This window comes from Ambystoma mexicanum, chromosome 1p, assembly GCF_040938575.1.
Source record: "Ambystoma mexicanum isolate Mex_15411 chromosome 1p, UKY_AmexF1_1, whole genome shotgun sequence".
NCBI classification, from domain to species: domain Eukaryota; kingdom Metazoa; phylum Chordata; class Amphibia; order Caudata; family Ambystomatidae; genus Ambystoma; species Ambystoma mexicanum.
In genome coordinates, this window is record NC_090921.1 from 533174502 (window position 1) to 533198195 (window position 23694).

A 23694-nucleotide genomic window follows, 5' to 3' on the forward strand; every position below is an offset into this window, starting at 1 on the left:
TAGGGGAAGGGAGCCCCTTCCCCCCCCCCCCAAATTGAAAAAAAAGAAAGATATTTGATGATGAAATTCGAAGTAATTACTTCGTGGTAAAGTACCACAAAGTCATTACTGTCGGCAAAAGAACATGGAACTGGTTGTTCTTGTCTGTCATAGCCGTGTCGCATTCCAAAGCTGGTCAATCGGGAGTAGCGATCAACAGAGTTAAAATGCGAAAGTGTCCAATTAAAATTGGATTATCAGTAAAAACTAAATCCCCATCTTGAATATAATCATTGAAATGTGTTGCTCGAGCAATACAGTCTCTGCTACAAACTTTGAGAAAAACGACTGAAAGATCCCCAAGTTCATGCATTCATGGGTGAGGGCCAACCCACTCTACTGTGAGAAGTAGGAACCCTTCTTTTTTCACAATTACCACAGAATAGTGAAATGTTTGGAGGCTGGACTCCATTGCCAAGATTTCAGAAACTTTGTAATGAATCAATACAAAGGTTTTGTTCTCTACCGGAGAAAATTAGCTGGATGGAATATTTCATATTATGATGGGTGTTCGGTCCAGATGTTCTACCAGCATCTGTAAGATTTAACTATGCACCAAACAAGGATATGAAGGAGACACGGAGGGAAAGGAATTCTGATGTGGCAAAGAGATGTATTACCTCCTTAAAACAGGAATGTTGAATGCGGGGGAGACATGTAATGATATAAAAATGTTCGGGGTCCAGGAAAGGTTGGTGAGTGAGCCTCTCCCTCCTTAAACACAGTTGCTTGTATAAGGAAATCCTTTCAAATTAGTTTTTTGTGGTGTATTCATTTTATGTAAAATGTAACATTGCTGTATTTGTGGTCGTCTGTGAGAATCACCACACCTGCAATTGCAGGATATGAGGTAGAATTTCTCACTTGTGTGAAAGAATAAGGTGATGTTTCCACATCTCATTGCACAAGACTGTTCCATGTGACAGAGAGTTCACATTTGAATACCCCTCTCTCCCTTCAGCTGTGGGTTCACCTGATGCCACTGCATCTGGGAGGGATGTGTGCTGAGAAGGCTCTAGGAACCGAGCATCGTATGATCATGCGTTCCTATTTTGTGGCGCAGTGAAGGAATGGTGGGCGCTGGGTCTTAGAATTGGAGTTCTTCAAATTGATCCTCGAATAATCCCTTTCAGTGGTCTACGAAAATAGAGTGGACAATAGCCCTGCAGTGCCTTCAATAAAAAAAAACAGTCTAGTTGGAAGGAAACAAATTCTGTCTAAAAAAAAAAAAAAAAAAGTTCTGCAGTTTGAGAGTAAATGAGGAGTAAGTAGGTGACTATATTAGGTCATCCAAAAAGTGGGATTTTCTAAAAGAAAAATATGAATGGTAATTCTGTAAAATTTGAATGTTTTTCTTGGACATGTTTTACTAAACCGATGCAATCATCTAGGATGAAGCGCAGCACACTTGTGATGGGTGGGGACGAGCCGTTGGTGTTTCTAAATTCGATGACCAATGTCTTCTACCCCAGAAATCCTTTCTTTTGGTCTTTAATACCTTCCTCTTCTCATGCGTTGTTCCGTTGACTCTTCCCCACTTTAAAAGGTCCCAGCTGTGCTGTTTCGCTTGTGTCCAGTTCTACCATTATGTGATGGTCCTCGTAACGGGAGGCGTGGCGATCCTGGCTGTCTTCTTTCTCAGCTCCATCATGATCTGGCCGATTGGTGTTCGATTCCGTAAGTAGTCCTCTCTCTGCCTCAGTCATGGTGGTGGTCACTCTCTGCATGGCCCCTCTCCCACTTACCACACAATCGAAGACTAACCAAACACTCTTGTAATCCCCCTGAAGGGAGCGGTTCTCTGGTGCCTATACAATACATTAACGGGAGTGCCATCTCATTCAGAATCTGTAAAATAAGTCTTCAGCGGAATTGTTTAGCTGCCCAGTGGTCCAATAATTCAGTTGACTAGATCGATTGAAAATAATGATAGAAATATATATGGGGAGCAGGTGCAAGTGGATCTAGGTCACCTGGCCTAAACCCCGCCCACCTGGTGCCTTCCTGCCTGGCGCTTTTCTCACCGCTTAGCAAGCCCTGCCGACCTGGTGCCTTCCTGCTTGCCACTCTTTTTCCTACTTAAGGAGCCCTCCCAGCCTCTTTTCCTTTGCAGATGGGGAGCAGGTGCAAGTGGATCTAGGTCACCTGGCCTAAGTCCCGCCCACCTGGTGCCTTCCTGCCTGGCGCTTTTTTCACCACTTAGCAAGCCCTGCCCACCCTTTTCCTATCTCCTCCCCTTACTGTCTTCTATGCACTTACTCTATCAGAATTGTCCCTGGACCTAATATGATAGCAACCTAGTCTGTTTTCTCCAACCTCCCATTACTGTTTTTTTCCTCCCCACCCCATCCAGCCCTATCTGAAATGTCGTCAGGCCTAGTATGATAGTCACTTGTTTTGCTCCTCCCCTCCCTTTCTGCAATCCTCTCCCTCACCTTTTGTTTTCTCCAGCTCTAACAGAAATGTCGTCAGGCCTAGTACGGTAGTCGTCTGTTTGTTTCCTTTTCCTTCCCACTCTCCCCCTCCCTTCCTTATCTATGTCTTAGCTCTTGTACTATCTGAAATGTCGTCAGGCCGAGTACGATAGTTAATTTCACATCCTTACTGTTCATGGCCTGTAAGAATGTCATTGTATTTTCCCTTGTTCCCTCCCTTGTCTTGAAGTGCTTTGAAACACATTGTGTATAGGTGCTATATAAATAAACTATCATATCATATATATATCATGTCAAAGGTCCTCAAATCCTCAGCAGCTAAGAGATTATTGAATTATTCAACCTCTTCAATCCTTACCCTTTTCAGTCGCCACCATGGTTGGTCAATGTACCGGCACGAGGGTGGCAGGAATCTGAAATTAGACTAAATATCCAAGAACCAAACATGTATTCATGGCTTTAACTGCGGGTGGGCCGAAATAGCAAACTAGGGAAGATCAGGGATGGGCAACCCAAGACCATATTTGGGGTCCATGAAGTCTTTGGATATTTATCGACTTTCAGCATAGTGCTTTCAGTGAATTGTAAGGCGTTTTGTAATCTCTTTGGTGAGACTGCGGTTCCGCTGATCCAGGACAAGGCTTTCTAGATCCCTTGCTTTACGTGCAAGTGCTTGTGGGGGTCTCATTGTAGACGCGCTGGAGGGGGAAATAATAAAAACAAGACGTCGGCCACTTACCTCTTCCTTTTAAACTCCAGAGAATTTTATTGCCACTTAGAGATGGAGGAGGAGCACGAGATGGAGTGAGCATGTCCGACATGCCTACCTACCCTGGCCTCGAGCATATGGTTTAATGCCCGTATGAGATGCTCCTGCAGCCGTTAAACCAATGGACTCCCATGAGATCTGCTTGTTTTTAGCACCTGAGAAAAGGAGGCAGACTCCATAAGAATCCCTTGTCAATGCTGTCTGCAAGGCCAAATTTACAGGCTGCATTTACATTTTTTAAACATGACGTGTAAAGGTGATTTTTGCCTGGTTTTACTCTTCACTTTTAAACGCTGTTTAGTCAGTGTTCGACACTGCATTCAGGGGACCCTCCAGTGCACAAGTCCCATGTTGAAGGCAAAATAAATGTGGGTGAAATGCGTCTGTGTGTATGTCTGGTTATGCACAAGTTACCCACGCCCCGCCGCCTGACAATGGAACGTATGCCGTTTAAGATTTTCCCTGGGATATACAACTCACAGATAAAGATTATGGATGCCACACACAGATGCAGGAGCCATGTGAAGGGTTTGCACTCCAGTGTCTCCGCAAACATGCAGAGAATCCTAGTATTCCCACCACCGTGCCTTCTCTTCACAACAGAGAGAAATGTGGTTGCTGGTGTCTGTGGTGTAACCATTATGGTTCCACTCTCATCAGAGTAATCTTCATTCTTTGTTCTGTGGTGATATGATAGGTTATTTATAATGCGCTTAATACCCAGCAGTTTCTATGCGCTGACCCGGGCTCGAACCTGTGGTGCTCCGTGTCGTCTTGCTTCCAAGGCGAGCACGTTGCCCCTGAGCTATGCTCCCGAGACAGGTGGTATGACAGCGTAGTGGATACTGCCTGCAGAAACCCTGTGCTAGATTCCACGTGTTCTCTGAGATCTGCCTCCAGGAGAATGAGGATCTGGTTGTAGACGTGTGTGGTGGGGTCATACTTCCTTACATGACCGGAAAATATTAGCTGGTGTTCACAAATCCAAGATGCCTGCTTTCAGATGTGTCAAGTGGCTATGAGCCTATCACATGGTGCAGGCATCCCTGTCTTCCATATGCCTAGCAAAGCAGTCTTTTCTGGCAGGTTTCTCGAAAACCAGGCAGCATCTGTTTTACCATTTCTGCAAACAATGTAATAACGGAATACATTCTGACTGAATGGCAATTTTCATAAAGGTCTTTCACGCGGGTTTCAAGCTAAGCAAGCCCAGTGAAGTCTTATTTAAGTTTTTGATTTTGTCCAAAATGAGGAAAATTATGAGACCCACTTTTCTGACTTTTCTGGGAGATCTCTCAATCCGGGGAGTTTAGGGGAGCTGGGGGTGCTGCTGTTTAGCGAGGGAGAGACACAGGCTTTTATAAATGAACTTGCTGAGATTCTTCTGACTGTAATAGAACACTGTAGCTGTGCACTATAAATATGTATTTAATGTATTTCTTTTTAAATAAATTTGACAAAGGCACTATTCTTCACCAAGTAGGTGTACTTACTCTACAGCCTGCAATAATGTATTGATTGTTATAATATTGCCTGTGTCCTCCGGCAATTGGTCTTTTCGTGCCCCCTGTTGCTTCCTGGCAGGATTTCCCCAGTACTACACGTTGGCTCCAGATATGAGTCCCCTGTATGAAAGTCTACTTTCTAGCGCGCCCCCCAGGAGGCTCTAGCCGAGAGGCGGCCTGGTACTGGCTAGTAAGTCAAACGGGGAAAGCACCAAGGAGCTTGCGCAGGCGGGCAGTGTGACCGGGTTTCTGTCCCATGTGGGGCTGTTCCATGATGCAGCTGGTCGTTTTCACTAGTGATACTAGCCCAACGTTATTTACAAATACGCACAATTATCCACAATGCATCCCCTTGTACAACTAAAAAATCTTTACTTGAAAATTCACAAATTGCAATTCTCAAATGTGGGCCAATTTTTTTAAATTTGTTTTCCTATTTCAACCCTTTCTGGAGAGCGCTTTCTTGTAGTCACAACGTTTGAATCCCTGATACCTGGACAACGGCAATATTATTTAATCCTCTCTGAAACTGGTACCTCCCTGGAAGCCACAGAGCTCTCAGGCGTGGGTAGGCTTCACTATCAAGTCGGGCTGAGTTGCTGACTACTGGATATCAGTGTGTCTGCGCCTAGGGAACATATTATGCTCATTATTGGTGATTTATATAGCGCTGTATGCCAAACTCTGGACTGAGGATCAAGCCCATGTTGCACAACACCTTCCTGATCACAAGATGAGCACATTGCCCTTGAGCTGTCTTTCCCTTTGATCTGCATACTTCCTCACTCTCTGCGGAATGTGGATACCAGTAATTAATTCTATTTCTTTCTTGTGCTGGGTGATTGGCAGTTCGGTTTTGGTTTCTGTACCTTGTAGCACGCTACGGACCCATTTTCATCTTTCTGTCCCTTGTACTGGTGCATTCCTTCTAGGAAGGCGCCTGGCCACCTCTTGGCTGCTCCTTTTCCTTTATTTTATTGAACTTACTTGCACGTTAGACATGTGAAGAGGGCCTCTGTATTTGACCACGGACGTTAGCCTCTAGACCCACACTCTGCCTCCTGGACTGGCCAATGTCCCAGAGAAAGGCCTGTCTGCCTGTCAACATGCACACCAGAGCCAAGCACATCTGGGCCTTCTGCGACTGCTCCAGACCTAGGGCCAAAAGAAGGCACCGACTACACACAGATTAAAGAGCATTCACGCCATCATCTCTGAATCCTCCATCTCGGACAAACTTAGTCCACAATTCTTCTGTGAGCATGTACTAAATTTAGATATTCCGACCATTATACGACTGATCGCTCTTCTTTAACTAATGAGGGCCATGGACACTAGAGGGAAGAACCTCAAAGTATCTTTAAACGATGCATGCTCCGCCATAAAAAACTGCTTCTTAATTCAAGGCCTTATTGTAGGAGTTGCTTTAGATGTATGATACATCACTGGCTTTCCAACACTGTCCGCAGTGTCTTAAATGATCTTGTCCAAACAGGCTATAAGATCTTATTGCAGAACTTGCTGCAATCTGGATGTGGACTAGCCATTACTTTAACTGAGTATTGAACTGAAATCCACTCTTGTTGCTAGTTTTGAAGGTATGCATGTTAAATGCGTTTTATTGCCCGCCCTTCTCCCTAGACCTGCCAATCATCTACAAACCTTCATCTTACGATGGCAGTTTTACTAAAGCACATACAGATGTTATAGCCTCAAATTTCTTAGCCTCTTTCAAAGCCTGCGTGCAGGGAGACCGTAATCTTTGAATGGAGGACTCTGATCTCCCAGGGTAAGGGAAGGTCTACTCTTGCTTTTTGCGATTATACGATTGGCTCTGTTGGTTCAGGGACTAAGCCGCAGTCATGCTGGCATGGCCTGGTCACTATGGGGTATCTTTTGGGATCAGAACAGTGGGGGGTAGATCTCTCTACTCTGCAACAGCTTCTTTCTTTATCCGCCTACCTCTACTCTTCGCCCCCTTCAACTAATCCAGAACAGGACTGCAATACTTGTCTATGGCCTCAGCCCAGGGGCCGCATCTCTCCAACCTTGCTATCCCTCCACTGGATCCCGGTGGATGCAAGGATGAAGTTCAAAACCCTGTGCATCGTCCACAAGGCTTTCTCGGGCCAGGGGCTGCACTACATCCAGCTCTCACTTTTGAAATACCTTCCTTCTAGTGCCCTTTGCTCAGTTACCTCCAACGCTGAGGGTCAGAAGCTTCTCCAGGTAGAGAGTGGGGGTAGATCTCACCTCTGCAGGTGCCTCCTTCTGGAATGGCCCCTTGCCCCTCTCGGACTTGAGCCGGACCATCTGAAGTTCTGGAAGCAGCTCAAGACCATCTTTTTCTCCTCTGCCTTCTCTCTTTCTCGCTCACTTGTAACTTAGGAGTCTGGTGCGCCGACTGGCTGCTTGGTTCCCTCAGAGTCTCACTGGGTACCAGGCTCCTCCACGACCAGTCTTCCTCTGCACTGCCTCCTGACCTACCATGCAATTAGCTGCTGTTACTGTTATCCCAACAGCCCCCCCCCCGCCTCCTTGCACTTAACCAGAGCCGCAGTGCCATGCTGGCCTGATTGCACTTCCCCCTATCCTCTCCCTTGTACTCCCGCATGCCCCCCTCTCCTCCAGCTGCACTTCCCGCTGTCACACTTGCACGATCTGAATGACAAAAGGCCTAGTAGGATTGATTGTCTTGTCCTCCCTATGTCTTCCCTCCCTTGTCTTGTGCCTAGAAAGACTTGTGTACAGGTGCGATATAAATGCCATATCATATCAGTGTAGCACTTGATCCTAGAACCTAGAACCGTAAGGTGAAGTCAGTCATTCACAAGAGGAGGGAAACGCAAAGTGGTGAATCTAAAAGCATATCCCCTTTAAACATCGTGTTGCATTTTTGGCTGTGGATGCTCCGATTTTTCAATTTATCTTCTGATTTTCTGCAAGAGTTTCACACCACCGCTTCTATCCGAGATAAGAATAGGAAAATAAGTAGAAGGCACAATAAAGCGCTAGCAGAGGAGAACCCAGCCATTGGACAGCAAGAAGCATGCTGGTGCCAAGATTTACCAACACAAATACTACAGCCTACACACAGCCCACGTTCGTAGAAACGGATAGAATGTTGTCTTTGTAGCTTTCATTATCGATCAGCCTCACATGTATCAAGAGTTATTACATTCCGTCAATGACCGAAGATCACCATTCGCATTGGCCCTGGTAGCCACTCCATCACAGAAGATTTGTGAACCTGCGTTTGCACAGAGGTTAACAAAATGCACAAAAACATGTATGCCGCATCCCCCTTTCCAGATCCAGACTACACTGTTGGACTAGGAGGAGTCTCCTTTTACTACACCAAATTGTATTGCTCAGTCTTGATGAGATGAAATTTGCATTGTCTAAACATTCAGGTTTTCTGCTAGATGTTGGCCCAGGTAGCATTCTTAACACACGCCTATAATCCGATGTGTTGCCATTTTTTTAACTCCTCTTTTCAAGCGGTAACTGCACCATCCGTCTGGAAGAATGTGATAGTGTTACAGCTAATAAACAAAAGCTACCGAAGACCCAGCCGATTTCCTATCCAGTGATGAAGTCGGCTACAAAATCCTCTTGTTGAAAAATATTTGTCCTCCTCACTTTTCAAATATATATATATATATATATATATATATATATATATATATATATATATATATATATATATATATATATATATATATATATATATATATATATATATATATATATATATATATATATATATATATATATATATATATATATGGGTTTGGGTTAAGGTAATCATTTTTAGTATTGGGATTATTGGGGTGGGTGCTGGGGGTCTCCCCACACATATATGCATTGAAAAGTGGGGGGGGGGAATACTTTTTCAGCTGCAGGTTTTTTGTTGGCGTGCTTATCACATAGAACCACTTATTTCTAGACTCCCTTTTTGGGGGAAGGTCCTGGAATCAATTTCTCATTTTCAAATCCACATTGAGGTTTAAAAAAACGTACGTTGGCCAACATCAAGACGCTTTCAGACCAGGAAGAGGGACAGAGACCATTTCCGTCTCCAACGAACGACATCCGGAGGATGTGTGAGGCGGTGTTGGTACACTGATCTGCCTGGGTGGCACTTTTACTGAACCTCTTTAACCTAGATCTTCAAATTAAACTTCTGCCTATGTATTGAACTTTATTCTAGATATATGTAGACGATACTGAAATCTTTTGTCTGAATGTGATCCACCCGGCTACTAAAGTGTAATTGACCCACTGAATGCCAACAGTCAGCGGGTGGATGGACTCAAATCCTCTGAAATTCAACACAGCCTATGTAGAGATGTTGGTCTATGAGGGCAACCTCACTTGGCTAGATCCCAGATCGCTGGCCTTCAGCACGGGTTCATGTCCGCAGCTGGTGTGACAGACTGGGAATCTAGGGCTCGTTTTCAACAATCAGCTGAACCTACTTCTGCAGATAGTTATGTTGTGCTTTTTTTTGCAGCTAAGGCACTAAAGACAGCTGGCTGTTTATTCTATTGCTCACCATGCTACCTCGGTCAGTGCGTTCTTATCATCCTGTTTCGTTGATTGCAGTGTGACCTATGATGATCTGCCGCAGTATTCAGTAGCTCGCCCCAGAACATATACAGCACTGGTGAAACTCAACCCGCCCAGGAGAGTACATGCGCTTCGCCAGTCCGCTTCCCTCCAAATGTTAAACCTGGCCCCGCCTCTGAACCCGTGATCAGCCGGATTGTCTCAAATACCTACAACAGGTTCACGACCCACAGAGCTATCTAAGCAGCAGTCACTGATGTGCATTTCTGTTCCCGCAGAGGCAATTATATAACGAATTTCCCCTTTCTCCAGCATGGGGTCTGGCATGGATTCACATGCTCATGAATATTCCACGTCGTCAGGCCGGGAATCCTCGGTATAGAAAAAAATCGGTATCAGTTTCGTTTCTGATCTGTCTTTCTTAGTAGTCACCAATCACTGGTCTCTGGGTCATACTGCCCCAGCCAATGACTGCCCTCTCCCTAAGCCCCACCTCCGGCAGCCATCCTCAGTTTTTTCCCGCACGTTCAAGTGTTGGGAGTCCTCAGCTCTCGAGCTTTTGCTGCGTTTTTGTGCTTTTTCAGGAGATTTTTCTCATTTTTCGGTTAAATAGAGCCTCAAGCTCCACCGTTTCTACATCCGATCAACAGGGATCCGTTTCGGAGTTTTCTACGCCCCTCAAGGGTGAAGATTTCGTCGAGTACGCTTTTGGAGGATTCCAGAAGTTCCGAGGCCTACCCCGGACATGGCCCAGAAGAAAGGAAGCTCGACGCCCGGGAAGCTGTTCAGGACCTTCCCTGGATGCCAGCTTCAGAATGTTTTCAAGGAGGACGAGCATTCGTTATGCCTCTACTGTCTCCATGAGGACAAGACGCACACGGAGAAGGACTGTGCGTTTTGTGGGAACATGTCGGAGCGGACCATGAAGGATCGCCACCTCTGTCTCGCCAACTGGCTGGAAGGGAAGAGCCCGTCAGGCGAGAAGAAGAAAAAGAAGTCTGAGCGGTCTTCTAAGTCCTGTGAGGGCGCCTGGTGACGGGGGCCCAACAAAAGGCTAAGCACTGCGAGTCCGCAGGCTCCGGGAGCGCCGAACGGTCGGGCTCCTTGGCTGCCAGGCAGGGCGCATCCTCCCCGGCGCCATCAACCACGAGCCAACGTTCTGGCTCGGGTAAGAGGAAGTCCGAGAACCCGGCAAAGTTTCTGGAGAGGCCCCGGTCGATTTCGAAGATTCCAGCAGAGGGGGCGCGAGGCTTGGACCCTCCCCCCAAGGTGAAGGCCCCAGGCGTCCAGAAGGTGGCAATGGCCTTAATTCACCCTACTAAGACCTCGATCGAGGATGTCGCCGCGGCCCTGGCTCAGCCTGTGGAGGTTACACCAGTGGAGGCGCCCTCAGGACCCAGGGTCTCCCTGCCACCGCGGAGGGGGGAGTCTTTCAGGCCCATTGAGAAGACCCCCACGAAGTCCTCGTTGGAAAAGGTGGGGGAGGGGCTGGTGGCCATCGTGGATACGGACACGACCTCTGAAGAAGAGCTCATCGAAGTCGTGGAAGAGGCCCAGCCCATCTGGAGGGATCCCGACGAGGGCGACGACGAGAGCGACGGTGTCGCCGACAAGGCTCTTCAAGAGCCCTCGCGCCCGTTTTCTGGCGCCGCAGGACACCTCGGCGGCCATTTTGTCAGCGATTCAGTCCTTATGCTCGGAGATAAGGACAAGGTTGCCCCTTCCCCTGACGGAGGTACCTGAGCCAGACCCGACGGGGGAACCGGAGCCAGGACCTTCAGAGAGTCCACCGCATAAGAGGAGGACGACGCATCCTACGCCACCTCTTTCACCTCTGCGGCCTGCCCTGCCTTCCCCCCGGTCTACCACCCACGGGGATGATACAGGCACGGACACGGCTACGACAGGTACAGATGACGACGGAGGTGACGACGGGACGTGTCCTCCATCGCCCCCTGCTCAGGCGTCCCCGCCCGACGAGATTGGATCCTTTCATGCCATGATTTCCAGGGCATCCGCGCTTTTTCAGCTCTGCCCAGAAGAAAAGAAGACGGCGCAAGGCAAAAGGAAGGCGGTCCTCGCCGTACCACTTCTTGATGACATCTGGGATGAGGGGCTCGCCCTCCTCAAGAACCCTGCCACGGCGCCGGCAAAGAGGGATTGGTACGAGAAGAAGTACCGGGTCCCCGACGCTGCCCCCTTGTGGCTTTGGGCACAACCTACCCCGGATTCGGTCGTCTCGGCGGCAGCAAAGAAGAAGGCTGGGGGGGCATCGGCCTCGACATCAACTTCCCCGCCGGATGGCGAGGGCAGGAAGTTTGACTCAATGGGTCGACGGATCATCTCATCCGCAGCGATGACTATCAAGGTGGCCAACATCCTGGCTATCGTAGGCTGCTACTGTCAAGATCTCTGAACTTAAGGGAGAGTGGGTTTCAATCCTCTCTCCCGAACCACAGAAGCCGAATGGATCGACCCCTCCCACCGTGGTTGGCACGGGCGCCTGACTTTAGAATTACAGGTAGCCACGTGGCAGCCAATGGGGGGAAGACGGAGTTAGGGAAAGGGGATGGATAAATAAAGGAAAGGAAGGGAGAACAAGACATATACAAAATAAGAACACCTAGTTTAATTGAAGGAATTCTTCAATTATTACTCCTGCAACCTGACCTGACTCCTGAATTCACGTAACCTTACAAAACCTTGTGCGTATACAAAGAAAACCATTTGCATTAGAGAACATGCCTTGTCAATATTGTGTGCATAACCTTGTCCCACCCAGATACTTCATAATTCATGAAACAATGCACTGGGAAGGCACCTAGTATCCATGTAACAGGCTTACTAACAAAATATCTCTCTTGCATTCAGCAAAATTAGCTTCACAAAAATGGGGGCATCATTTGTATTTTACAAATCACTGTCACAGACCAGCGTAAACATAACTGCATTGAAAGTCAGAGATTCCCAAAATCCCCGCCGTATCTCTGCAAGTCACTAAACTTAACACAACTTAACTTTATGGCCCGGGGAGTCATCCGTGACTGACCCGGACCTGAAGAGAATGAGGCAATAAACAAGTTTTCACCGCCGCAGCCCAGCAAGTAAAATAAACATAGGCACCACTTAGCTTTATGGCCCGGGGAGTCATCCGTGACAGACCCGGACCTGCAGAGAATAAGGCAGTAATCAAGTCTTCATCGCCGTAGCCCAGGAATCAAGATTTCACACGGCATAGCAAGCGTGATTCCTTCACGCCTTCTCAGCCTTCTGCTTTGCTCCTGCCTGCTGCCGTCGCCGCCGCCGCCCGTGCTCTCCATTCATTAATCAACAGCACTGAAGCATGGGCGAGCGGCCGTTATGAAGACCCGCACTAATTGCAGATCACTAGCAGCTGTGACCTAACGGCCCCCTGAAACTACAATGCCTACTGGGAAGTGTAGTTTCTCCGTACCTGCTTTCGTTTACTCCACAATCCTTTATTTCTGACATTACCTCCCCTTCCAGGGCTCTTCCCAGGACCTGCCTTTTCTGGATACTTTGCATGAAACATTCTTACCAGACGAGGTGCATGTACTGCACTAGCAGGTTCCCAGGAACAATCTTCCAATCCATATCCAGTCCACTGGATGAGGTACCATAACACTTGTCTTCTTCTTTTTGAATCCAAAATCTTCTTTACTTCATATTCAACATGATCCTTTTTGTGAATGGCAGGTGGTCTCCTCATGCGTGTTCCAGGTGCTGCAGGTTTAAGGAGACACACATGGAATACCGGGTGAATTTTCAGAGACTTAGGTAAGTCTAATTTCACTGCAACCTCAGACACAATCTTTACTATTTCATAAGGTCCAATGTATTTAGGAGCAAATTTTCGAGATCCTACCAGCGACAAGTTGCGTGTGGATAGCCACACCTTATTTCCCACCTTGTACTGAGGAGCCCCCCTTCTCTTTTTGTCTGCATACATTTTATATTGATGTTTTGCATATTCAAGATTATCCTGCGCCTTTTGTCTGATGTTTAGAATTAATTGCCTTCTGTCTTGCAGTACTGGAAGGTTTTCAATCTCTGGTAACTGTTCTGGCAACATTTCCTGTATCTGCCCATATAAGCACTCATTGGGGGACATTCCCAAGGATGCATGTTCAGCATTGTTATATGTGAATTCAGCTAACCATAATGCCCGAACCCACGACTCCATACCATCATGTAAATAACAACGCAGGTATTGTTCAAGCGTCTGATTAACTCTTTCAGTTTGTCCATCCGTCTGAGGATGATAACTAGTGGACAAAGCACAATCAATTCCCAACATCTGACAGAAAGCGCGCCAAAACTTGGATGTGAATTGTGGTCCTCTATCAGAAACAATAGTACGTGGTAGCCCATGCAGGCGGACCACATGCTGTAAGAACAATTCCGCCAATTTCCCTGCTCCTGGAATTCCTTTACAGGGCACAAAGTGAGCTTGTTTAGACAAATAATCCACTATCACCCATATTGTGTCGTACTGATCATCTGGTGGTAAGTCTGTAATAAAGTCCATTGATATGTGTGTCCAGATTTTAGTGGGAGTGGGCAATGGTTTAAGTAACCCTGCCTTTTTTGTATGATCAGATTTACTTCGTACACATGTTTCACATTCCTGCACATATTTGATCACCTGTTGTCTCAAATTCGGCCACCAAAAGTATTTTTCCACTAGAGTCTGTGTCTTTTTACTCCCTGAATGACCAGCCAAAGGGGAGTTGTGGCACCAATGCAAAGCCTTCTTTTGGAGTTCCAAAGTGGGCAAATACAATCTTCCATCATAGTAAGGAAGATTCCCTTTAAATGTTTCCAAAGGGTTACTCATTCCCCAACTTAGATTCTTTTGATTCTGCATTGCTTGTTTCACTTGTGTCATCAATTTAGAAATTACTGCCCCTACCACTTTCTCTGCAGGGATTATGGACTTTGTTTCCGATACCGGGTTGTCCAGGTTTTGTTGACGGGATAAGGCATCTGCCTTACCATTTCTTTTTCCTGGCCGAAAAGTCACCACGAAATCAAACTCATTGAAAAATTGAGACCACCGTAATTGTCTTGGGCTCAATGTGTGGGCAGTTTTAAAGTACTGTAGATTCTTATGATCTGTCACAACCAACACCTGATGTTTAGCTCCCAGTAGATAATGTCTCCATTCCAGGAAAGCAGCTCTGATAGCTAATAGTTCTTTATCTGTAATGGAATAATTTTGTTCGCATGGAGTAAGTTTTCGTGAATAATACGCTACTGGGTGCCAACTTCCTTCTGAATCTTTCTGCGATAACACCGCCCCTATAGCCACATTGGACGCATCGGTTTCCACTTGAAACATCTTATCCGTGTCTGGGTGTCGCAACACTGGAGCTGATGTAAATGCCGTCTTTAATTCCTGAAAAGCCTTTTCTGCATCCTCATTCCAACAAAAACTGGTTGCCTTTCTTAATAGTCGTGTTATAGGGGCTACGACCTGAGAGAAATTAGAAATGAATCGTCTGTAAAAATTGGCGAAACCCAAAAAAGACTGAATATCTTTGACACACTGGGGTTTGGGCCAATCCAAAACTGCCTGTACTTTGTTTTTGTCCATAATTATACCCTCTGGGGTCAATATGAAGCCCAAAAACTCCACTCTTTTCACATGAAAGGCACATTTTTCCAATTTCACATATAACTGATGTTCTTGTAATTTCTTTAACACTGCCCGTACATGACTCACGTGTTGCTCTTGTGAATTTGAGTAAATTAGAATGTCATCAATGTATACAATAACAAAAATGTCCAAAAACTCACTCAAAACTTCCTGCATAAAAAATTGAAATGCTGCAGGAGCGTTACACAAACCAAAAGGCATCACCAAATACTCAAACAATCCAAACTTAGTTCGAAATGCAGTTTTCCACTCATCCCCTGCTTTGACCCGAATCAAATGATATGCCCCACGTAAATCAAGCTTGGTGTAAATCACCGCTGTCTTCACTTGGTCCAACAATCCAGAAATTAAAGGGAGTGGGTATCTGTTTTTAACTGTCACCTTATTTAATGCACGATAATCAATGCATGTTCTCAAGGTACCCTCTTTTTTAGGCACAAAAAACAATGGGGATGAAACGGGTGATGTAGAATGTCTAATAAACCCTTTCTTTAACATATCATCCAGATACTCTCTCAAATGTTGATTTTCAGTTTCCGTTAATGCATATATTCTACTACATGGTAGCTTAGCCCCAGGTTCCAACTCTATGACACAGTCGTATGGTCTATGGGGGGGTAGTTGTTCCGCTCCTCCTTTATCAAACACATTCACATACTCTTGATATTGCCCTGGAACCTGTGCTCCCACCGCCCCCACTACTTGTGCTGCTGGTGGTTGATCTGCCAAAAACAATGCAGGGCTCACTTCTTCTTCAATGTGACCCATACATTCCGTACTTTCAAAAAATATCTCTCTAGCTACCCAATCAATTCTTGGATTATGCTGAGTTAACCAAGGAATTCCTAAAATAAGACCGAACTGGGGAGCTGCTATGAGATCTAGTATGATATCCTCCACATGGCCAGACTGACACCTCATTTCTAGGGTTTGAGTTTGCTGACAAATGGGTCCCGAAATTAAAGGTGACCCATCCACCGACTGTACCCCTTCCACTTGAGTCTTTTCTCTCAAAGGCAACCCTAGTCTTTTGGCCAAATCAATGTCAATAAAATTTCCAGTAGCCCCTGAATCTATCATGGCTGACACCATCTGTTTATTACAGGCAAAAATCAAAGTTACTAGTATATACAAGTGAGAATTACCTTTTCTTGAAGTATTTGCTACCCACGTGGGGAACTTTTCTACCACTGAGCCTGACACCTTTGTTCCCCCTAAGGCCGGCCCACTCCTTTTCCCGACTCGACCTTGCTCTTATCTCCATTCCCTACCTTCTTAGGAGTATTTGGACAAGTACGGATATAGTGTCCTGGCTGGCCACAATACAAGCATAAATTATTAGCCTTTCTCTGTTCCTTTTCTGTGGTCGATAATGGTCCCCTAACTCCTCCAATCTGCATAGGTTCCCCTTCACTGTTTCTGTTCACCCTACCTCTATCCAATCGTACAAAAGGTACCACCTCGGATTTTTTCCTATCTCCCTTTCGCTCATTCATTCTATGATCCAACCTTAATGCTAAATCAATCATAGCTGTACATGTGTTGGGTTGAGGCTCCACCTGTGCCATGGCGTCCTTTAGTTCTTCCTTCAATCCTTGATAGAATAGAACAGTTCGTTTATTCTCTGGCCAATCTGTTTCGATTATCAGTCTATTAAAGTGGGTCACATACGAAACTAGATCTCTGGTACCCTGTTTTAAAGCCAATAACTCCTTGTCTTGCGCCAATGACACTTCCCTTCGATCAAATAATCTACCGAATTCAGCCTGGAAATTATCCCAATTATACAATAATTGATCATCTTTTTGTACCAAAGGCATCGCCCAAGCAGCTGCATCTCCTGTTAGGTATGAAATCACAAAGGCAGTTCTTGCTTGAGTAGTCTCAAAGGCTGATGGTTTACACAAAAAATGTAATCTACACTGGGTCAAGAACGTCATGTATTTTTTTGGATCCCCAGAAAATCTTTCCGGTGGTGCTAACGGCACACTACTGGGTGCTTGAACCACCACAGTGGGCGTTCTACTTGTAGACGACCCTGCTTCCTCCAATGGTGTCCCTTGTGCTACTAATCCTTGCACTTGATTCTTCAACGTACTAGATTCCTGCCTTACATGTATCAATTCCACCTGAATATCTTGTAGTACCTTTAACACTTCTGCTAAAGAAGGAGGGTTATCCATTTGGCCTGGGTGGTTCAGTACTCCCGAATACGGGGGCTGTTGATTCTGTCAAGATCTCTGAACTTAAGGGAGAGTGGGTTTCAATCCTCTCTCCCGAACCACAGAAGCCGAATGGATCGACCCCTCCCACCGTGGTTGGCACGGGCGCCTGACTTTAGAATTACAGGTAGCCACGTGGCAGCCAATGGGGGGAAGACGGAGTTAGGGAAAGGGGATGGATAAATAAAGGAAAGGAAGGGAGAACAAGACATATACAAAATAAGAACACCTAGTTTAATTGAAGGAATTCTTCAATTATTACTCCTGCAACCTGACCTGACTCCTGAATTCACGTAACCTTACAAAACCTTGTGCGTATACAAAGAAAACCATTTGCATTAGAGAACATGCCTTGTCAATATTGTGTGCATAACCTTGTCCCACCCAGATACTTCATAATTCATGAAACAATGCACTGGGAAGGCACCTAGTATCCATGTAACAGGCTTACTAACAAAATATCTCTCTTGCATTCAGCAAAATTAGCTTCACAAAAATGGGGGCATCATTTGTATTTTACAAATCACTGTCACAGACCAGCGTAAACATAACTGCATTGAAAGTCAGAGATTCCCAAAATCCCCGCCGTATCTCTGCAAGTCACTAAACTTAACACAACTTAACTTTATGGCCCGGGGAGTCATCCGTGACTGACCCGGACCTGAAGAGAATGAGGCAATAAACAAGTTTTCACCGCCGCAGCCCAGCAAGTAAAATAAACATAGGCACCACTTAGCTTTATGGCCCGGGGAGTCATCCGTGACAGACCCGGACCTGCAGAGAATAAGGCAGTAATCAAGTCTTCATCGCCGTAGCCCAGGAATCAAGATTTCACACGGCATAGCAAGCGTGATTCCTTCACGCCTTCTCAGCCTTCTGCTTTGCTCCTGCCTGCTGCCGTCGCCGCCGCCGCCCGTGCTCTCCATTCATTAATCAACAGCACTGAAGCATGGGCGAGCGGCCGTTATGAAGACCCGCACTAATTGCAGATCACTAGCAGCTGTGACCTAACGGCCCCCTGAAACTACAATGCCTACTGGGAAGTGTAGTTTCTCCGTACCTGCTTTCGTTTACTCCACAATCCTTTATTTCTGACAGCTACGACAGGGAGTTGTGGTTCAAAATCGCCCCTCTGTTAGACTTCCTTCCGGATGCCAAAAGGGCTGAGGTCCTTGAAATCCTACAGGAGGGGGAAATTGCTTCGGACCACGCCATCATGGTGGCAACGGACATCGCCGACACCGGTTTCCGTCAGTTGGGCACCGGCGTTTGCTTGAGACGACGAGGATGGCTCAAGGCCACGAATTTCCGCCAGGACGTACAAACCAAGGTTTTGGACATGTCCTTCCACGGGAACAACCTGTTTGGGAAGGCGGTTGATGAGTCCCTCAAGACAGACATAGACTGCCCGGGCACTGGGAGTGCTCCAACAATGACGGCCGTCCTTTCGGAGCTCCGGTGGCAGACAGGGTGCCTCCAAGGGATCTGGCAGTGGCCCCTCCACGTACCGCCAAGCGGCAAGATCTTCGTCCCAGGAAGCCTACAGGGGACACGGCAAGTCTGTTGGTGCCCGTCGTCGTCGACAGAGAGGTCAAGGAGGCAAGGCGGCCTCCAAACAAGATTGAACTGACCGTGGGGTCGGGCCCCCGCCGAAGCACCCCGATGGGAGGCCGGCTGGCGAGGTTCGTCAGTGTGTGGGAGTCCATCTCCACCGACCGTTGGGTGCTGGACGCCCTGGCCCAAGGGCACGCCCTCAAGTTACAGAAGAAGTGCCCTCGCGTTCCACCCGTGGCCAGGAAGGAAAATCGCGTCCCTCAACTACTGTTGGAAGTAAGGGCGATGCTCAAGAATGGTGCCATCAAGCTCATCCCAAAGAGGCTTCGGGGCTCCGGAGTTTACTCAAGGTACTTCCTCATAAAAAAGAAGACAGGAGGGTGGCGCTCCATCCTGGACCTACGACGACTGAACAAGTACATCAAGGCACAGAAGTTCCGTATGGTCACCCTCCTACTTCCGCATCCCCATTCTAAAAAGACACCAAAAGTTCCTCAGGTTCGTGGTCCAAGGGCGGCACTACCAGTTCAAGGCCCTCCCGTTCGGATTGAAGTCGGCACACAGGGTGTTCACCAAGTGCCTCGCACCGGTGGCGCCGCGGCTGCGCCTACAGGGGATCCACATCTACCCCTACCTGGACGACTGGCTCATCCGGGCAAGGACAAGGGAGCTCGCCGTGGAGCACACTGCGAAGACTGTCCAGATGTTCATGGACCTGGGATTCTCCATCAACTTTCCAAAATCCCACCTGGTTCCGTCGCAAGTCGCCCTGTTTCTGGGAGCCAAGCTCGACACAGTGGCGCGGCTGGCCTCGCCGTCGGAGGAAAGGACCAGGACCATTCTGGGCAAGGTGCAGCGTCTGCTGGCCACGGACATGGCCAGGGTAAGATCTATCAAATCCCTCCTCGGGATGATGTCCTCCTGCATTTATCTGGTGCGCCTTTGCAGGCTTCGGATGCGACCCTTACAGGAGTTCCTCGACGCCCACTGGATCCAGTGTACGGGCAGCTTCGAGGACAGTATCCCTCTCAACGAGACTTTCCGTCAGGCAATCCGGTGGTGGGGTACCCGCTCCCATCTGTCGGCGGGCACAGACTTTCAGACTCAAGCTCACCAGGTGACGGTGACGACGGATGCCTCCCTGGAAGGTTGGGGAGCACACTCCGGAGATCTTCACGCGAGAGGCCTTTGGCTCCGGAGGAGAAGTCTCTCCACATCAACATCTTGGAGCTACGTGCAGTGTTCTGGGCCCTCAGGTCCTTTCTTCCGTCCCTCAAGGGCAAGGTGGTGAGGATCTTCACCGACAACACCACCATGATGTTCTACATCCGGAAGCAGGGCGGAACCAGGTCCCCGGCCCTATCCAAGGAAGCCCTGGATCTGTGGCATTGGGCTGTCGCCCAAGGGATGTTTCTGGTGCCTCTTCATCTGGCAGGAATAAAAAACACGATCGCCGACTCACTCAGCAGGGAGCTGCGCTCGTGCCACGAGTGGGAACTATGCCAGGATCAAGTGGATCGACTCTTCCGACGATGTGGCGAACCCCAAATCGATCTCTTCGCGACAGCGATGAATTCCAAGTGCCGGAGGTTCGCCAGCAGGTTCCCCCAGCCGAGGAGCATGGGCGATGCTTTCTCGTTTCCCTGGGACGGCCTATTTCTTTATGCGTTCCCTCTGCTGCCGTTGCTGCTCCGGCTCATCAACCAGCTCAAGAGGTCCCTGTGCAGGATGATCCTCGTCGCACCGGCGTGGCCGAGACAGATCTGGTTCCCGGACCTTCTGGACTTGTCAACGTCCCCACCAGTCAAGCTGCCGACGGACGCAGACCTTCTCTCCAGAGAAGGAGGTGCCATTCTTCACCACAACCCGGAGTCGCTGAACTTGCAGGCCTGGTTCCTGCAGCACTAGAGTTTGGAGGGTACGACATCCCGGCCGACTGCAGAGAGGTTCTTGCAAAGGCCAGGGCGTCCTCAACTCTCAAGTGCTACGGACATAAATGGAAGAGGTTCTCTGTCTGGTGCCGTGCACAGAAGATTAACCCTCTGCGGATTACGGCCCCTCAAGTACTGCCGTACCTACTGTCGCTGGCCAAAGCTGGACTGGCTCACGCCTCCATCAAAATGCATCTGGCTGCAATCTCCCGATATACCAGGACGACGGGACGGGCGTCCTTGTGGTCTCATCGCCTGGTGAAAGAATTCATTAAGGGACTATTCCGATCATTCCCGCCGATGAAGGCTCCTGCCCCGGCGTGGGAGCTTAATGTGGTGCTGGCCAAACTCATGGGGGGGGCCCTATTTGAGCTTATGCATTCTGCGCCTTTGAAGTTCCTGTCATGGAAGACAGCTTTCCTCGTGGCCATCGCCTCCGCACGACGAGTGGGAGAGACCCAGGCCCTATCTTGCAAGACTCCATACTTGACTTTTCATGACACGAGGGTGGTGCTGAGGACACACCCATCCTTTATGCCCAAGGTGCCGTCGGACTTCCACCTCAACAAGCCCCTGGTGTTGCCAGTTTTCTTCCCCCGTCTCGCCGGCCGAGAGGACTTTGCACTCGCTGGATGTAGCTAGAGCGCTGAAGTTCTACGTGGACCGCACGAAGAGTTTTCGGAAGACGTCACAGCTGTTTGTGAACTTTGGGACTGTGAATCAAGGGAAGGCTCTCTCGAAGACTTCCATTTCCAGATGGCTCTCCGGATGCATCATGCACTGTCAACGGTTGGCAAACCGACAGCTGCCCGGCCGTCCGAGAGCCCATTCGACCAGAGCGATCGCTGCTACCACGGCGTTCCTGTCTGGTGTGCCCCTGCTGGACATCTGCAGGGCTGCGACGTGGAAGTCGACGCACACCTTCACAAGATTTTACTCCGTCGATCGGGACTCAACACCGTAGTGACCGGACAGGTATTCCAGAACCAGCCCTGGACAGGGCTACATTATTTCCCATGAACCAGACCACACAAGGTAGCACTGGATTGGAAAGCTTCAGGATTCGTAAAAGTGGCATGAAGAGTTCCACAAGGGGGATGAGGGGACAGGGTTGATCCTAATCCCCACTGGTAAACAATTTTTACATGCGTTCATTAGCATAATTAATGGAGTCACATTACATACATGTCCAACTATATGCAAATGACCACCCATATCTACCTTGGACTATGAACCAATGTATAGACTGACACAAATATTAGAATGTTTGGACCATATGCAACTTTAGTACCCGGCCGGGTCAATGAGCTTGTAAAACGCAAGGACACTGGCCCTCGGCCGGGCATTACCTGCCTGAGAAGGCTCCGGGGCTCCCCAGCGCCCTGAGTACTTTTCACAACTGGCTGCTATGGAAAGGGAGAAGGGACTACATGTAGTCCCTTCTTCCCAATGGCCATTTAGTTTGCTTTTTTTTTCTTGTGTCGATAAATGGTCGCAACGCTGCTTCTCGACTCGAGAAAAATTGCAATTAGTACCCCGGTACGACATGCCGGGGCTAATGGCAATATGACTTTCGGAGGGGGGCCATTACCAGTTAGAAGCCAGAGTGAAGCTAGAAGCCAGAGCGAAGCAATCCGTAATGGCCCCCCTCCTCGGGTCATATTGCCTAATTGCAACAAGGGACGATAGAGTGCGTTGTTTGTCTGAATGATTCAAAAACAGATGTGTTGGCACAGGAAGGAAGCAATACGGTCCCTTTGCTATTCGCTTGACCACATCGGCTTTGCAAGGACACCCTTCCTGTGACCAAAGCCTGGAACTTTACGTTTGACTGAGACATTAACTTCAGTACAGAGGTTTAACTGGCTAAGTCGCTGCTGCTGTAATAAGGGTGCAGCCCTGCAGTCACAGGTTTGAATCCTGACAGGTCCCACTGAGCCCTTAATCATTTGGATGTCGATAAAATCAATAATGTGGAGTTGGGCAACATTGAAATCTATGATTGAGTGACGACACACAGTTCAGCGTCGAAGTGTGCAAACTAAAGATGGTTTAAGTTACTTACCTGTAACTATTGTTCTCCAACATAGGTCTGACATGGATTCACATACAGACCCTACCTCCGGCCCCTCTGCATCTCTTCTTGGTCATACTGCCACTTTACATGCTTATAAAATCTGAAGATGGCTGTCTGAGGCGGGGCTTAGGGGGAGGACTGCCCAGATCTGCATCCGCCTCCCCTCTCCCCCCGTCCCTCGCGGTGTCTGAAGAATTAAATTTTGCTCTTTTCTATTGGTTTAGTGTGTACGGACTGCTTTTGTGCTGGGGTTCAAGCCCAGGTCATTCAGATCGGGGGAGAGACTTATCCACAAGACCACATGAATGCCAGATATTCATCTATGGGCACCAGCCTTATAGTATTCGTTTAAAGTGGCAATGACACAATGTGTCAAATACATCTTGAGAGTGATTGAAAGTAGCAGCGATGATGTCCATTGGTACCAACTACATGCGGAAATGATCAGGCGGGTGGAGTGGGTGAAGAACAATCCCCTCCTGCCCGTCCATGGTGGGATCGTAGGGCAAATCATTTACATTTCCAGTACTACAAACAGAACACATATTGATGCATGCAATTCAGGTTTCCGGGTGTTAGTGGCATTTGGGGATGGTCTGCCCTCTACTGGTCAAAATTGTAACCTACACACCGGAGGATGACTTTTTGGTCCATGGCTTGCCATTTGAACAGTTTCTGCCATCATTTGAAACTAGGCAATTGAATTTAAAAAAGCCAAAATGTATTTTAGGTGTTTCTGATTGGACTCAGCATGTTAACATAATTCATATAACTCTAGGGATTAAAGTAACATTTGAACAGAAAATAGGATTCTGTGCATGTAAACTCAAAAGTGAAAGACTGCAACCAAAGACTGAGACCGGAGGAGTTTGGTAAGGAACAAGTTACTTACCTGTAACTGTTGTTCTCC

At 47.7% G+C, this 23694-nt stretch overlaps 1 protein-coding gene across 2 annotated transcripts in view; it reads left to right on the plus strand.

The window, feature by feature from the left end:
* The window catches only part of MFSD12 (major facilitator superfamily domain containing 12), a 208519-nt gene that overhangs the window by 123514 nt on the left and 61311 nt on the right, over nt 1-23694 (plus strand). For both annotated transcript variants that reach the window (XM_069649442.1, XM_069649443.1), the window contains one exon: nt 1586-1716. In XM_069649442.1, the coding sequence (XP_069505543.1) occupies nt 1586-1716 (131 nt within the window). The remainder of the gene's footprint in view (nt 1-1585; nt 1717-23694) is intronic.